Raw genomic sequence first — 17445 nt, 5'->3', positions numbered from 1 at the left:
ATATTTTTGTTACGTTGGCATGATAATAACCAAGTTACGTTGGCTACCAATAGAAGCGATGATCTTGTAACCAAAACAACAACTTGTAAACGTTAGTCATATTCATAAACAACGGATAGCTGTTCTGTAGCCATCTTTGATTCAGGAATACAATACTGCCATGGGAGGTGTGGATTTGTTTGATCAGTGGCGTGGTCTTATTGGCCAATACTCCGATTTTGCCTCAATGCATCGATAGTGAACTCCTGGATATTATTTAAAAATATCGAGCCAAAAATCAAGCAAATAGATTTTATTCGACAAATAGTAATTCCTATATTATCAACACTTAATCCTCGTACTCTTACACCTCAAAGAACCTCAAATGTTCTTGATGAAGTTAGATATGACGGACTTGATCATTAGCCGATCAAAAATCAAACACAGAGACGTTGTGCAAGATGCCATAAATACGTAACTTATTTGCAGCAAGTGTAATGTTGGACTTCACATTAACTGCTTTAGATTGTACCACTTGAGATAAATTTATTTTGTTTATAATTTTAAGTTTTCTTTGTAAACGTCAGTTGGTTCATTAGTTTCGTTTCTATTAATGTATAATTTCTAATAATAAAAGATGATTTTGTGACAGCAGAGCGTGTGAATATTTAGACAGCTATTTACGACAACTTAGCTATATTTGAAACAAAAATGCCTGAAGTATATTGTATTTTAATCCATTATTGCTAAATTGAAAAGAAAAACATTTTTGAATACGTTTTAAGGGGGTCAGATTTTGGGGGGTTAAATAGTCAATTAAATAATATACGCACATATAAAACAATTTGAAATTGACTCAGTAGCTTAAATCCAAAATAGCATAATCTTTTTAGGTTCCAACACTTTAGAAACCACGTTTTTGGGAAGATTATAGGTCTCGTCAGTTTTCAAGAAATCTTACCCGCTAAAAAATAAAAATATTTTTATAATGAGCCTGAGATAAACACAAGGGCTATAAATAAATGCTATTGCAACAGAACAAAGTCATTCTGTTCCCATTCATTCAGTTTGAGCAGAAACATGTACCCTTTAAGAATGATATATGATACTAAAAACAATTGATACATACTTGTAGTGGAATTTTAAAAATAACACCTATACATTCATCTTTTAACAACTATATATATTTTTAAACGTTTCTAGTAGCAAAAACAGCAAAATATCTACTTGTATATGTCGAATCTTTTTATACATACCCCTTAATAATCGTTAATATAGCAGAGATAAAACCTTAAGATCCATATTTCATGCAAAGTACTTAAATCTCAACAAAATAGTGTAAGGTGTAAGTGATATTATGCCTACAAATTTTGCGCGAATTTAATTATTTATTTATTTTTTTATAGATTTTAAAATAATATAAAATTTCAAAAGTTTCTTCGCAAATTAAAAAATCCTCGTCGTGTAATGGACTCTTCTAACTGTTTACTATGACTGTGAACCATGAACCGCTATTTCGTTTCGTGGCAGTACTTCCTTGAAGCTCGGCTCAGCATTTTATTGTAGAGAAAAAGTAATATAATCCCAGTAAAATGATAAAGGGTTTTCTAGGTAAATTTAATTTGTAATACAATGTAATAAGATGCCACAAGACAAAAGTTTCAGAACAACAACAATAAACTCAGACCTGATTTAAAACTAAAACGTGTAAATTTGAATTATATTCCTACCTACTTGGTTCTGATTGGTTGAAACACGACCAGGTTTACAAGAGAGAAATATTATGCAGTTCCGTTACAACTGAATGTATTCAATTCGCAAATATTTGACTTATGCTTCATTTTGAAAAAAGCAGAATCCGATATAAGTTGTGTTAAGAATTTGTCTTTATTGTACAGCCAGCAATTGACGGATTTGTAGTAAACTGTTTTTATTTGCTAAAAAATAACTCAAATTCCTACAATATGTAAAATTAACAATATAAAAAACTAAGTAATTCCCATTACTTACTGTTCTCTTGCTGTTTGCTAAATTATTTAAATTTTTCCCTAATCGTTGACAAGTTTGTTTACTGAAGTTTTAATATTATATCTGACATAATCTATAGAACAGTAGCAAAGGAAAATTTTGGGTAAAATAATAAAAAAAAAATAAATATTTGTAACACTCTCACCCCGTACAGTTCTATGCGAAAGAGAAACTGTACCACTTATTTTTCATCATCTTTTTAGTCTACATTTATTGATATTACTGCCAATTTTATAACAGGATGTTCATATATTCCATTTTTTGTTTTATTGATCGTCGCACTTACCCATCAGGTGATTTTTTAACTTCAATTACCTTACCCTTTGGCCAATTGCATCTTGGTAAATCTTTATCACATATAATTACAATATCGCCCTGTTTAATTGGTACAACTTGTTTATGCCATTTTGCCCTAAGTAGTAGTTGAGGTATGTAATTAGAAATAAAGCGTCGCCAACATTTATTTGCAAATCGCTCTCTGTATAAATAATTAAATTTAAATACGAAGATCCAATAAGAAGATCGAATAAATAAGAAGATCCAATTAAAAAATGATTTGGGGTTAGAGATTCAGATTCTATTGGAAGATAAGTAAGTGGTCTTGAGTTTACTATGTTTTCTGCAGTTTCGAGACAACTATAAAGTAATTGGTCAGTAGGGTTCCTGGTTGGTAATGAATCATATAACGAAATTTTAACCGCTTTCACTAGACGCTCCCAGGCCCCACCCATATGTGGGGAAAGGGGTGCGTTGAAGTGATATTTTAGCTCTGTGCTAATCAGTGAATTGGCTATTAATTTACTGTCAACCTTTTGCAGCTCTTCTCTCAATACTCGTTCAGCTGCAATGAAATTCGTACCTCGATCACAATAAATATACCTTGGTCATCCTCTTCTGTTAATAAAATTTGTCAAGCATAGTATAAAACTGTCCACATCTAGTTTGTAAGCTACTTCGAGATGGATTGCTCTAGTCGTGAGACACGTAAATAAAGCTCCCCATCTTTTCTCCGTCCGTCTTCAAACAGTTACATTTATTGGACCAAAATAATCCATACCAGTGTGTGTAAACGGAGCAGTAAATGTTGCAAGTCTACATGGCGGTAGAGGTGACATTTCTGGTGGTTAATAAATTATTAAAAAAAAAACTATACAACAAATTAAAAATAATAAAGTATTTTATTTCCATAATATTATATTGTATATTATTGTTTTATTAATAATCTTACTACAATGACACATCGCTGACTTAAGATTTTACTGCTGCTATACATCATACTATTATTGGGATTCCCTATATATCGTGACATAACCTAGACTTTACATTTTTATATTATATACATTTTTCGAGTTTTTCATGCTAGATATACATAGCTATGAACAGATAGTTTAAACATTTTTTACGTTTCTACAATTAAAATATTTACAGTCATTATTGCCGTCTCATTTTTTTAAAAGTCCTTTTCAATATCCTTTCCTATATCAAAAGAGAGTATCACACTTTTATATTTTGCATAAATGTAGACTTATGCCATTATAGAGACATTTTAGCGAAAATAATGTTTTTTTATTGAAGTTAACGTCAACTTTAAGATTCCGATGAATTAGAATTAGAAGATACATTTAGACTTATTCTCCAATGTTGCTAGCGAGTGGATTTCGAAATCATAATATCACCAATTATTTTAATATTATAAATATTTATTATATCACCAAATATAAAAATTGAGTTATTTTACATTTTGCTGTTTTTACATGTTTCATTCTTCATTTTTGTGTTAAATAAATATAAGCAGTAGATAACAACCTAATGTAAGTTTCGTGTTTAAAAGGACCACAAAGGTCATATGAAATAGTTAAACTGCATGAAATCACGGTGATCTGGCCTGACAAAACCGAAATTTGTAATCGCCTGTGTAGGTCACTGATGACTGCCCTGGCGGTTAACGTGTTAATATTTAATTTTATAACAAAACTCAAGAGGTTAGTTATGTATAATAAATGGTACTCTAATACTCTATCTATAAAAAATTAAAATAAAGTACCTGGACAATATTAAAAGCGACGTTTTAATTGGTTTTATTTTAAAAAATAAGCTAAGATTGTTGGAATATACGTCTAAATTGATTCGCAAGTGGGAGCTTTCATTTGACACATCTTGACCTTGTATGACGCTTATGTTTGTATTGCCTATAACCAAAGTTTAATTTTTGTTCTACAATATTCATTGTGTTTGAAATAAACATGCTAAATCAATAGTCGTTTTCTAAGCATAAATATCTCTAAGTGGAATAAGTCTACCAAAATTTAATGAGCTTTTTTCATATTCGAAATTTGTAATACATATAAATGTAACGAGTTGTTACAGGTTAAAATTTTTAAAAACAATATAAGTTTGAGCTTCAACCAAATGTAATTTAAATAAGACTATGGCTTCGTTCTAACACCCTTTCACCCACGCTGCTGGCACCCATTGAGGTTCTCTTTCTAGACTATTGATTTCGTTAAGTAATTGGTGATACGCCCTTTCTGTATCGTTATTTATAATAATAAGATCGAAAAAGTGTCCGTATTTGTCTTCCATCATCCTAGCTTTTTCTATTGTGTCTTTTAATTCTTCTTCCTGCAATTTCAGAAATAAATCATTAGTAAAAATAAGATTGCTATTATAATTTTTTAGTAGAACAGGTTTATAGTGTGCAGTATTCCACTATATTGTATAAATACACTAATTACTTTACTCGATTTGGAAATGAATGAGATGATAGCAGTTTTATGACAGAAATATTACATTGTTTAGGTACACAAGACTGTTCAAAGCAGAAAACATATAAATATTGACACCTTCTTGTCTCATTTTTGATAAGAATTCATAAACACAAGATAACCACCTACTCCTATACCTAAAAAGTCTTGGATTACATCTTAACTAATATTCGCTGGAGAGTATCAGTCCAAGCGGTCAGATCATGTTCTAAGGCCGATTTGCAGATAAGATTATATTCTTCTCATAGCTAAAATATAGATTAAACTTAAAGCACATGAAAAACACGGAAAGACAAGGAAGCTAGAAATAAAAAACACGGAGAGAAAAGGAAGCTAGCAATAAAAAAAATATTGAGGGGGAGAGTGAACTTTGAAACGACACCATGAGACAGACGCGACAATTTACAAGAGCGCTAGAAATGGCATTCAGTTGTAATGTATAATGTTGTAATGTATAATGTAGCATCCTTGAGACAAATATTTTGGGCTACCATGGGACGTATCTCAAGGTGGCCCACAATGTAGTAACCTAATCTGCAATTATGCTACATCGTTTAATCGTTGTAATTGATGGAAAGGATAAACTTTGTTGCCAAACTATCATTTAAGAGAGGCGTATTTGAACACCTGATCGCATCAAAATATTTATCAAGGACCATTGAAGCAATCAAACACTTAAGAGGTATTTTCCTTCGATTTATTTACACAATGGACTTCAGGGCTGGTTCAAACATTGACAATTATCGCAATTCTGATAGTTACATAAAGAGTTATACAAATATTAGCTTTAAAGTGAGTGCGGGGAGGCAGTAACAGATATACACAAAATGATAGAATTGAGAGAGACCAACTTTATACGTTTTAACACAAAAGACAAAATACGTGGCTGACGCACTTTTCGACAACACACCCGGTCTTCACTTGCCGAGAGGCAAGTTAGAAGTTAGCACTGTCTGTCCTAAGTTATATAACGAGGGGAGGAGCGGGTCCCTGATGTAGGGAGTCAGTCGCACACAGGTTAACACGATAGCTGACGACCTGAGCGCACAATTTGATAAAATAACTATACTACGATTACAATATTATACAGGTTGTTTTTACAACAGTAATGTGGATGCATTTTTTCGAAATTTAGAAGAAGTTTTGAAGCGTTTTGACAGGTAAGGTAAATATTAATTGTTGAAATAAAAAGAAATAATCTAAAACTGAAAATATGGTGGAAATTGCACAAAACACAACTTACTTTATACGACTCTCCGTTCCTAATTTTTTTCTGTCTTAATTTCTCTAAACTAGGAGGCGCTACGAACACCACGTATGGCTTTAAATCGGAAGTTCTGAGGATCTTCAGGCTCTGTGGATGTAGATTTAAAACGCAAATCTTTCCGGAATTGACCACAGACCTGATAGCGTCCAAGGAGGTTCCGTAGTACGACTTTTCATACTCTCCGTGTTCTACGAATTTCCTTGATAGGATGTCAGCTTCGAACTGCGCCCTCGTTATGAAATGGTAGTCCTGGCCATCCACTTCATTTTCTTTCCGAGCTCGGGAAGTATCTAAATTCAAAAGATTAATGTATTTCATAAAATGGATTATACAGTATCGAAAAACGAAAAAATATTTAATTCCACAAATTTTGGTAAAATCTATCCCAAAAATAGGTATAGCTGTCACAAAATATATCGTCCTGGTTTTCCCTTCGTTAAAGGATTAGTGTTATTGCCATTGTCATGGAAAAATCAAAGTTATTATTTCTTAGTGACAAAACATCAGAGGCGAACTCCAGGTAAAAATAATAATACAGCGATTTTATTTCAATACCTTCATTTTATCGTAAAAAAAAGTTTAATTGCTTAAATTGATCACTATAGAAACCATTTAATCAGCCTTACACCTAACGGTAGAAAGTCTTAGGACTAAGTAAGTAAGTAAGAAACCATTTAATAATAAAACGAACATTAATAATAAATATATGACAGTGCCGTCTTAAATATAATCAAAGGAAAGGTTCAGTCCGGCTGATTCGACATATAAAATGGCCAGAACATCGAGGGCATGAGTGAAAATGATATGTATAAATATCTCGGAATAAAGCAAGCGCGGAAGATTGACCATAAGCAAATGAAAACTGAGATAACTACTGAGTTTATACGAAGGCTAAAACAGCTGCTTCGTTCACACCTTAACAGTAAAAATTTGTTTAAGGCACTAAACACTCGTATAAAACGATAATTATCGTACACTTGGCAACGCAGTATGTTCTTTTAAACAATGTTAAATTCGATCGGAAACATTCGGGTTTTCATCGGGAGACCAGGTGTAAATATATTGTCTCTCTCTAATAAGTGGAAACATAATGCTAGTATCTATGTTAGGATCTCTCGCTAATTTTGTAATCATAACGATATATTTTTTTCGTATCTGTATACGTTTTAACACAGCAATCAAGGGAAAAAGTTAAATTATACATTGCAAAAAAGTTGCAGCAGTTATGGAATAAAGCTAAATAAACAAAGATCAATAATTACTGAGGATCAGATTGGAGAAGAAATGAATGACAAAGTTAAAAAGTAAAAAAAAAATACTTACGTGGTATTGCGGCTGCAAATCGTTCGCTATCCTCCATAAGGCGTTGCCTTAATTCATGCCTTCCAATGTTGGGAGGTCCAATAAGCACGATAGGTCTCTTGTTATTCGCTCTCGGATAGTATAGTGAAACTTCTTCGTATGTCAAGATTTCGTCTGGATCATATTCGTCCACGCTGTTCGAATACATTGGGTAACCACCGTCGACGTAGGTACCTTTCTTCTTTTTTCTTTTGTTGGTTTTGCCACAGAGTAACGTCGTCGATTTTCTTTGAGGTTTTGACATTCGTTCTTCAGCTGCTAATCGCATATTCTCTCGCTGGTGTTGGAAGGTTAGGGAAGGTACTAGCCCTGGTAAATAATATTAAGTTATTAAACGTTAGGAAATTATTCATAACTAGATGTATAGTTATCAAAATAAATAATAATAATAAAAATAAATAATATATGTACCTGCTAACGTTTGATCTTCTTCTCCTTCCCTGTACGCCTGCCACCAATTCGAGTCTTCTTGACTAATGATATGCAAAACATCACCCTTTTGGAAGCCAATACCTAATTCTCTACAAGGTATGTACATATCTTCTTCTGGGTCATAATCGAAGTGCGCTCTGACATGAAGGAAGTTATCCCTGTAATTAACAACGTATGGTTTTATTTAACTGGCATTTTGCCTTTTAAAAACCAGCTGTAGAGTTCAAAGCAACAACGGACCAACATATTTTACCGTTCTGATAGCAGAAAAAATGGAAAACTTAAAAATATACTAGACAAAGATAATAATGCTGTGAAAGTTTTAACACGCCATCAATAATCCTTTATTCGTTCCATTACAATAAAATTAATATGTAGTTAAAATACGAAAAACACGCTTCTATATCATGTTTGCACTAACATTCCTCGTCTCAATTTAAAACCCAATAAAAAAGGTTTCGTTTTTTACTACGTCTGGTCATAAAAGGTTTCTTCCTCGTATTTAAACCGCTTGCAAATTCATTAGAAAAACCAGGTATTAGTATTTATCAATGAGTGGGTCAGTAAGGTTTATTGTTTTCGGAACTCTTAAAAGGATAATAAATCTTTCAGTTTTATTGTTTTAATTTATGCATTTTCTTCTTAAATATATAGTAAAAAATGGCTTATCTCTGAAATTATAACTCACTATATGAAAATACGGTAAAGTTTGTTACAACCACTAAAAATGTTAATTTGGAGGTTTTGCTTTCCTGTTGGATTGGAGCGCTAGTTCGACATTGTTAATCGCACCTCAACTCGAGCACTCTCTCGCCAAGAATCAGAGTGTAACCTGAATTATTTCACAATTCATTTCCGTACTTCGTAAATTCTCTTCGTATATAACAAAAAAAAAAAATAAGAGCAAAGTTAAACTTAGTTAAATACATTTTGTAATAAAGTATTTTTTGTATCAGTGCAACATAAAATAAAGTGCTTTTAAACTCATCAATAAAGCTCGGATTATAGGCAAAATGCCTTTTTTGTCTATTTTTGCCACTTTTTGCCTTTTTTCGTAAATTCCGCCTATTTGTGCCTTTTTTAAAATTTCATGGTACTACCCATGATATTATTCTATTACTAAACCATTCTATAATAAAATTTTGGGTCAATAATAAAATATCAATGGTTTGTTTATATAACAGATTTCTAGGAAAATGTACCTGATCGAGACTTGAGGGTTAACTATTTGGAAATCCCTAAGCTTTATTAGTTTATTATCAGTTGTACAGTCGGTTACTGTATCAAAGTTTAGTCACAAATTGCTATATCCTAGTTTAGTTTTGTTGCGTATACCGAAAAGCAAACAACACGTTTTAAAACGTTTTAGATATTTGTGTGAACAGATGACATCTAAATTAAGGCTATGGATCGCACCTTATTCGGAACTTTCTCTAGAAGGAGATGGAGGGAGCATTTTGTAAACCATGCGTCAAATCGGTAAGGTTTATTTTTTCTCTTTTTTTCTCGTCCCACAACATAATTAAATTATAAAGCGGTTTTAGAATTCTAATTATTTTTTTTTAATTCTCAGATTTCAAGTAGAAAAAAGTACTTTATTGACCAGCATTGTGGAACCCCACTTCATAAACGTAATTTGGAAAAATTAAATTTCTCTAAGTTAGCCCAAATATCTCTGCGGGATAGTTTAAGCAGTTCAAAAAAAAAAAGGAGGAAGAGGCATTTAAATTTGATTTATGCCAGATGATGATTGCATCCAACATTCCTCTATATAAAGTTAATAACCCTAGTTTTAAATGCTTTTTCGAAAAATATCTTAATAAATCCTTACCGGACGAGAGTACATTGAGAAAACATAATGTGGAAAAATGTTATGTGGAATGTATTTCAAAAATTAAGCGGGAGTTAGAGGGCAATTTTTTGTATATTATCGTGGATGAAACGACAGATGTATGCGGCAGGTATATAAATAATTTAATGATTGGAATTTTGAACGAAAAATTTGCCAGAAAACTTTATTTAGTTGCCGTTAAAGAATTGGAAAAAACAAACAATTTAACAATAAGTCGATTTATACAAGATAGTTTAACAAACCTCTTTTTACCCAACGCTATACCAGTGAATAAAATAGTTTTAATGCTTTCAGATGCTGCGGCATATATGTTAAAAGCTGCTGTTAATTTATAGATTTTTTATACTAATTTAATTCATTGCACTTGTGTAGCCCACGGGGTAAATAGAATTGCTGAAGAAATAAGAAATCTGTTTCCGTTGGTAAATAATTTTATAAATTTTATGAAAAAAGTTTTTGTAAAGGCTCCGTTGAGGGTGCAAATATATAAAGAAAGACTTCCCGGTGTCCCTTTGCCACCTAAACTAGTAATTACAAGGTGGGGATCCTGTCTCGAAGCAGTTTTTGTTACTTTGAACACTGCAATGAAATAGAATTAGTTATGTCAGAATTTGATGATGGTATTTCCGAAGCCATTCGAGAAGCAAAAAAAATATTAAAAAATCCCAAATTGAAACAGGAACTCGCTTATATCAATGACAATTATAAATTAATAGTTACCACAATTACCTTATTAGAAAAACAAGAGATAAATTTATGTGAGGCAGTAAAATTAATAGATAATTTAAAGACGAAAATTAAATCGGCACCTGGAAGTAACGGTCAATTAATTTAAAAAAAAAAATGAAATATGTTTTCGACAAGAATGAAGGTTTTTCGTTTTTATCTAATGTTGGTAAAGTTTTGAATGGGACATTTTCCGAGGAATTTCAAATTATGCCAGATTTATTATCCGCTCTGAAATATGCTCCAATTACATCTGTTGGTGTCGAACGTTCGTTTTCAATGTACAAATTAATTTTAAGTGATCGAAGACATAGTTTTAAGACCGAAAATATTGAAAAACATTTAATTGTTTCTATTAATGATAAAATTTTAAGTGGTTACAATGTTTAATTATTAATTTACAGTTATTTAGTAACTAGTTTATTTATACTAATGTTATGATTATGATGTGTAAATATACCTGCCTTAAGTTAATATTACGTTAATTCACTTTGTACAATAAATAATAAGTTATATTCCTTTATTGCCTATATTTTGCCTAAATGTTAATATTCCTGCCTTTTTTAATACAAATCTTTGCCTATATAGGCGCATTTTTCTTCAATTTTTGTTGCCTATAAATCCGAGCTTTACTCATCAAACATTTCTTATTGGCAATTTCCAAGTATTCATACTTAGCCAGTTCCAACGTCTGGCTCTCTAGACAAGAGAGAAACAAGTTCACAACAAATGCAAGTGAAGCAATGGAACTAACAATAAATTTTTAAAAAACTAAAATAATGGTGATTAGCAAAACCGATGATACTTGTCGCATTGACCTAAATAACACTCAATTAAAACAAGTTCACAAATTCATATACTTAGGAGTATTACTAAATGATAACTGGGATCCAAATATATAAATAAAAACACGAATACATAGAACAGGCTAGAAACATGTACAATAAATGGATGCAAATTATCTATAACTAAAAACTAAGCTTAGACATCCGAATTAGAGTTATTAAATGCTACGTTTGGTCAGTCCTTATGTATGGAGTTGAAGCCTGGACCTTAAAATGAAATACCCTGAGACGGCTAAAAGGTTTTGAAATGTGGTTTTATCGCAGAATTCTCAGACATCATGTACACAACACATTACGACTCAAACACATTACGTTCAACATTTTGATGTAGTGATCGCAAACTACCAGTAATGGATTGTACCAGAAGAAGAAGAAAAAATATAATGCATAAAGAAAATGAATTTCTAAAAAAACAAAACGATACAGCCTCTAATGTTTATTCTTTTGGACACTTGATCCATTGTTGCTTTGAAATTTCAAACTATAAAAAACTTTTCTATTTTATTTGTGTACCTGTTATTGTGCCTTGGCACTTGGGACGCAGGAATAATCAGGAAAGTCAAAGTGCCTTCCATTGTTTGCAAAATATCACAGACAGCATTTATGCTTTTGCCGCGCATCTCGATGCCGTTTACTTCGAGAATCTCGTCGCCTTCGTGAAGGAGGCCGCTCTTGTCAGCCGCTCCTCCTCTTATTACCCTTCCTACAAAAAAAACAAAAAGACAATTCAGTCATTATTGCACGAATGTTGTGTAAAATCTATTGTAGTTTTATTGTTGTAAAATATATTTAAAATTATATGATATAAAACTATAAAAGTGATCAATAAACAACAATAAAATATTTAATGAACGTACAACTCAGTGTTGGCAACTCAGTGCCAACCGAGTTGGCTGGTAATTTTGTTTTGACCCAGACGCGGTGGTCATTTTCGAGAAAGGGCTCAGTATGTTTCCTTTTATTTAAAATCCATGATCATCGACATTATGAAGTTAACGAAGCCAATTAGTGACAATTATTTTTATAAAAGTAGGTACATGTAGTTGATCTGTGTAAAGTGTCTTACCTATAACAACGGCATCGCCATCGTTTTTGACAGTGGCACCTAGTGGTTCAGTACTTTTTTCTATTTTTATAACTTTTATGTTATTTTCCCCGTATCTACGATCCGTCGCCGTCAGTTGTGCGGTTTCGGAGGTAGATGGCGTTGGCGATGTGGAATCGGTTGGTAAGGTGGACGCCACACCATCATGAGCAACCATCAGAGCTTCAAATTCGTACGCTGAAATTAAATAAGTTTTATGTAGTTTTTTATTTGTCAGAGCATTAATGTTTGATGCATTAATTTAAATAGACATAAAAAAATGTAATTAGGGTTGGCTATATATTTCCTTATTTATAAGACTTATTTGCAGTATTTATCACGTGATACCTATGGCTTGATATTGTCAATCTAAAGATTAGTCAAAAGAATAGGAAAACTACATTTCTGAATTATTTGAAGATGTGAGAGTAGAACACTATACACTGATTGCTATATCAGGTCCATCTATAACAGAAAGTGAGGTTACAGGTTCAATACAAACGGCAAAAAATGGAAAAGCACTTGGCCCCGATGAAGTAAGTGCTGAAATACTAAAGTTTTTGGAAGAAAATGGAATTAAAGCTTTGTGTAATCTCTTTAACAAAATTTATGACACTGGGATATTACCAACTGACTGGTTAAAGTCGACATTTGTCACAATACCTAAGAAACATCGTCCAAAGACATGCGGTGATTATCGGACAATAAGTCTCATGAATCACGTTTTGGAGATCTTCCTGTGAGTAATACACAGCAGAATTTACATGCTGTTAGAGGACAGAATCAGCAATACATACTCAATTTGGGTTTAGGAGTGGCTTGGGTACAAGAGAAGCCTTGTTTAGTATACAGGTGCTAGTAAAGAGATGCAGAGATATAAATCAAAATGTGTACATTTGTGCAATCGATTTTAAAAAGGCTTTTGACAAAGTCAGACATAACAAAATGCTAGAAATATTGGAAACAGCTGGATTGGACGATAAAGATCTACGAATAATTAAAAATCTATACTGGCATCAAGTGGCAAGAATAAAGGTTGAACAAGAACTGTCTGATGAAATAAATATAAAAAGAGGAGTGAGACAAGGCTGTATATTGTCGCCTTTACTTTTTAACTTATATTCGGAGGAAATATTTAAGGAAGCCTTAATGGAGACAACCGTAGGTATTATTGTGAATGGAGTAAACGTCAACAATATTAGATATGCCGACGATACCTTAGTGCTTGCTAATTGCGGAGAAGACCTTCAAAATCTAATGAACAAAATAAAACAGACTTGTGATCAGTATGGATTAAAACTCAACGTTAAGAAAACTAAATATATGATAGTTAGCAAACAAAATTATATACAGGATGACGGTATAAAAGTCGGAGATGCCATACTAGACAGAGTAGAGAAACTCGTGTATCTCGGCAGTAATATCAATGAGAGCTGGGATCCAACCGCAGAAATTAAAAGCCGAATAGAACAAGCCCGAGCTGAGCTTCCTTTGTAAAATGAGAAACGTACTTTGCAGTCACGATCTTAGCATTGACCTTAGAGTTCAAATGACATCTTGCTACATCTTTCCTGTCCTGCTGTATGGAGTGGAAGCGTGGACTTTAACTGAGGCTATCCTTAGACGCTTGACAGCCTTTAAGATGTGGCTATACAGACGACTACTGAAAATAAGCTGGGTCGACAGAGTTAGAAATGAGGAGGTCCTTAGACGGCTGAACCAAACAACATGACTGGTCAATATAATAAAGAAACGCAAGCTGGAATACTTCGGTCACATTATGAGACACCCTGAAAAATATGACCTTTTACATCTGATCATTCAGGGAAAGATCCAAGGTAATTGTGGTCCTGGTAGAAGAAGAACATCATGGCTGAAAAATCTAAGGCAATGGTATGGAAAATCAACTACATCGTTATTTAGAGCTGCTGTCAATAAAGTCACGATAGTGAATATGGTAGCCAACATGATATCCAACGATCGATAACGGTCATGGAACTAGAAGAAGAAAAAGATTAGTTAGATCTATATTTTTAATTTTTCATAAAATTTTTTGGAAGAATTACAGCACCACAGTTGCACATGGGGATGATGGGTACGGACCTAACGGACCCTATTTAGCCATGTCCATGTTTTCCTGATAACTCAAAGCCAGCTAGTTTCTGTATCACACAGTGAAAACATCGAACTTTGTCTCAGATAGTTGTTTGACTGTTACTAAGGTTGGATATCTGTACTTTAGTCTTTGCAGCTCAAGGGCTCTAATGTCTTCATGCACTGGGAGTTGGGGATTTTTCGGTCCTTTTTATATTTCCTCATAAGAGCATGTTTTCTTCCTTGGTGGTGGAGGGTTTCTCGTTCCAATGTTAGCAGAAAGTTGTATTAGATTATATTTGAACGTCAACATTCTATCTCATGTTGCACCCACGTATCTCGGGAATTTATTATGAACAACACGTTGGTTTTAGAAGGTCAAATTGAGTCCTTGTCTTGTTTATTTTGGCTGCTGTCTCTACTTACGAAAGTAACTGCTAAGGGTTTTTAGGTCAGCAGTTACGAGTTTGTTCGACCTCTTCAAAATTTTAATGTTGAGGGCTATTGTTCAGTCATCTGCGTTTTCGCAACTTCTTGGATTGGGTTTTGGGAATATATGCAATGTACAAACTAAACAAAAAAGGTGCCAAGATTGAGCCCTGAAGAACTCCATTACTCAATTTCTTTACACCACTTATGGAACTTCCCATAATTACTTGGAACGTTCTGTTCGAGAGCATGCTATTTAAAAAAGATACGTACTTTCAGCATAAGGCTTCGCGCAGAGGCTTGTAGATGAGGCCGTGTCCGTGTGAAAAGAGGACAAAAGTCCACTACGAAAAGAAGAAAAAAAGTCCGCCACAAAAAGAAGCCAGTAAATATGAACAGAGAACTTGAAAAAGAAAATAAATAAAAGTAGAAAAGAACTCAAACCGAGAACAACGATGCAGAGATACGGAAGGGAATACCTTGATAGAACAGCCTGAAATACTAAGATGGTTGGCGGAAGGACAATTTTAAGGGAGGCAAAAAGGAAGCGAAGCCTAAAATACTATTGGATCAGCAGAGAAAAAAACTCCTAACAATAGCTGAGGGTAAAGGAGCATTAGATAAACTAAAAAACGGGTGTGGCAGTCCAGTGGGACTGCCGGTGGAAGTTACACTTCTATACACCCATTCGCCGTTACAAATTTATTTGGGAGTCAATCTGCACAATCATTACATATGTAATTCTATAGGTAAGACATAGCAGAAAGAGAAACAGAATTAATAACAACTTATTAACAATGAAGGATTGAATCAATATTTTGATGAAAATGTATATTTTTATTTTCATATATGTATGAAAGGAGTTGAATGCAAAAATTTTTTACACATACTCTGCAGTAAAATTCATTATTTATTTTGTTATTAATATAATAATACAATACAAAAGATGGATAGACGACGTAGAGAGGGATCTTAAAACCATGAACATCAGGCAATGGCGAAGGAAAGTATCCGACAGGGCAGAATGGAAGAACATTGTTAAGCAGGCCAAGACTCACAAAGGGTTGTAGCGCCATTAGAAGAAGAAGAAGAATACAATACAAATTAAACTGCAATATTCATAAGTATTTAAAAATGACAATAATATACATAAAAAAATACACTACAATACAGTGCAACATAATTCCATATAATAATACAATACAAATTAAAATGCAATATCCATAAGTATTTAAAAATGACAATAATGTAATAATATTAATAAAAAAGTCCTCCCCGACTGGGAATCGAACCCCGGTCTCCCGCGTGACAGGCAGGGATACTTACTACTATACTACCGAGGACATGACACAAATATATTTCAAAATTGACAGTTCTGGATCATACAGTGATTTATTGAGATTATTATTTTGAAATACAAAAGACTAATATAATTATGAACATTTAATAAATAATGCAAAACATATCACATAAATAATAATATTAATAAATATTTTATTATATGTATAATATTATATATATATATATATATATATATATATATATATATATATATATATATCTTTATATAATATATATATATATATATATATATATATATATATATAATATTAAATTATATATACAAAAGGAACATTTTTATATTCGAGAAAGGAAGAGAGAGAAAATATATCTTCTATCTCTCTCTTACTCATTATCTTACATATGTAATGATTTCACAGATTCACTCCCATACAAATTTCCAACGTGGAGCGCGCGTATAGAAGTATAACTTCAAAAATAATACGGAAACGGGATCAGACCAAAGCTGATTAAGGAAGGAAGAGACTTAATAATGAAAAAGAAGATAAGATCTCATCACATAAGAAAACTACAAGATTAAAAAAATATGTTTGGTAAAATAAAGAGATCACCATATACTATTCATTACTTACCAGTCAATAAAGTTGCCAATTCCACGGCATAAGCACTTTGGGAATGACCTATCGCATCCAGGCAGTCTCTCAGGGCGGTTTGAGCTGTAGGTGAGGGCCTGGGCGCGGTTCGTGACCTAACGCTTTGGACTGTGTTGTGGACAGCCAGCGCTCGGCTGAATTGCGGTGATAAAAGGAGGGACTGGATGGCGGCGATTCGGCCTTCTAGACTGCTTAATCCGCTTCCTGAGCCGACTTTCTTCAGTTGCAGTTGTAACCTTTGGATGGATGCGACCAAGTCACCATAAGCTGAAAAATGTTGACGAGTTAAAATAATGTATGGCGATGTATATTAGATAAACAGATAGACATTATAATTCAGAAATTTGTACAACAATTTTATAGATATTACTAATAGGCGAGGAAATGAATCGTAAAATGAAAATTGCATTTTGTGCATAAGAAAAATGCATTTCCACAGTGCATAGGAAATGAAAAAATTAAAAATTTAAAGAAAATATCGATAGGAATGAGTTTAATTTTGCTGCTCAATGGGTTTAGAGGTCGTTGAACATGAATATGATACCGGCGATGGTCCTCGAGGTACCTGGAGCCCAGTGTGTACTTCGTCTCCTGGTCTCCTTTATGGTATTTTATTAGAAATCAATC

At 33.0% G+C, this 17445-nt stretch overlaps 1 protein-coding gene across 3 annotated transcripts in view; it reads right to left on the bottom strand.

Moving 5' to 3' along the window:
• Positions 1-3166: 3166 nt before the first annotated feature.
• Positions 3167-17445, bottom strand: part of sdt (MAGUK p55 family member stardust) — a 419055-nt gene continuing 404776 nt past the window's right edge. For all 3 annotated transcript variants that reach the window (XM_072530396.1, XM_072530397.1, XM_072530398.1), the window contains 7 exons: positions 16798-17085; positions 12323-12538; positions 11770-11959; positions 7813-7991; positions 7363-7710; positions 6016-6329; positions 3167-4629 (listed from right to left, as the gene is read on the bottom strand). In XM_072530396.1, the coding sequence (XP_072386497.1) occupies positions 4447-4629; positions 6016-6329; positions 7363-7710; positions 7813-7991; positions 11770-11959; positions 12323-12538; positions 16798-17085 (1718 nt within the window). In that variant the 3' untranslated portion in view covers positions 3167-4446. The remainder of the gene's footprint in view (positions 4630-6015; positions 6330-7362; positions 7711-7812; positions 7992-11769; positions 11960-12322; positions 12539-16797; positions 17086-17445) is intronic.

Source organism: Diabrotica undecimpunctata, chromosome 4 (genome assembly GCF_040954645.1).
Source record: "Diabrotica undecimpunctata isolate CICGRU chromosome 4, icDiaUnde3, whole genome shotgun sequence".
Taxonomy (NCBI): Eukaryota; Metazoa; Arthropoda; class Insecta; order Coleoptera; family Chrysomelidae; genus Diabrotica; species Diabrotica undecimpunctata.
Note: the sequence above shows the minus strand (reverse complement) of the source record. Positions and strands in the feature narration are given on the sequence as shown.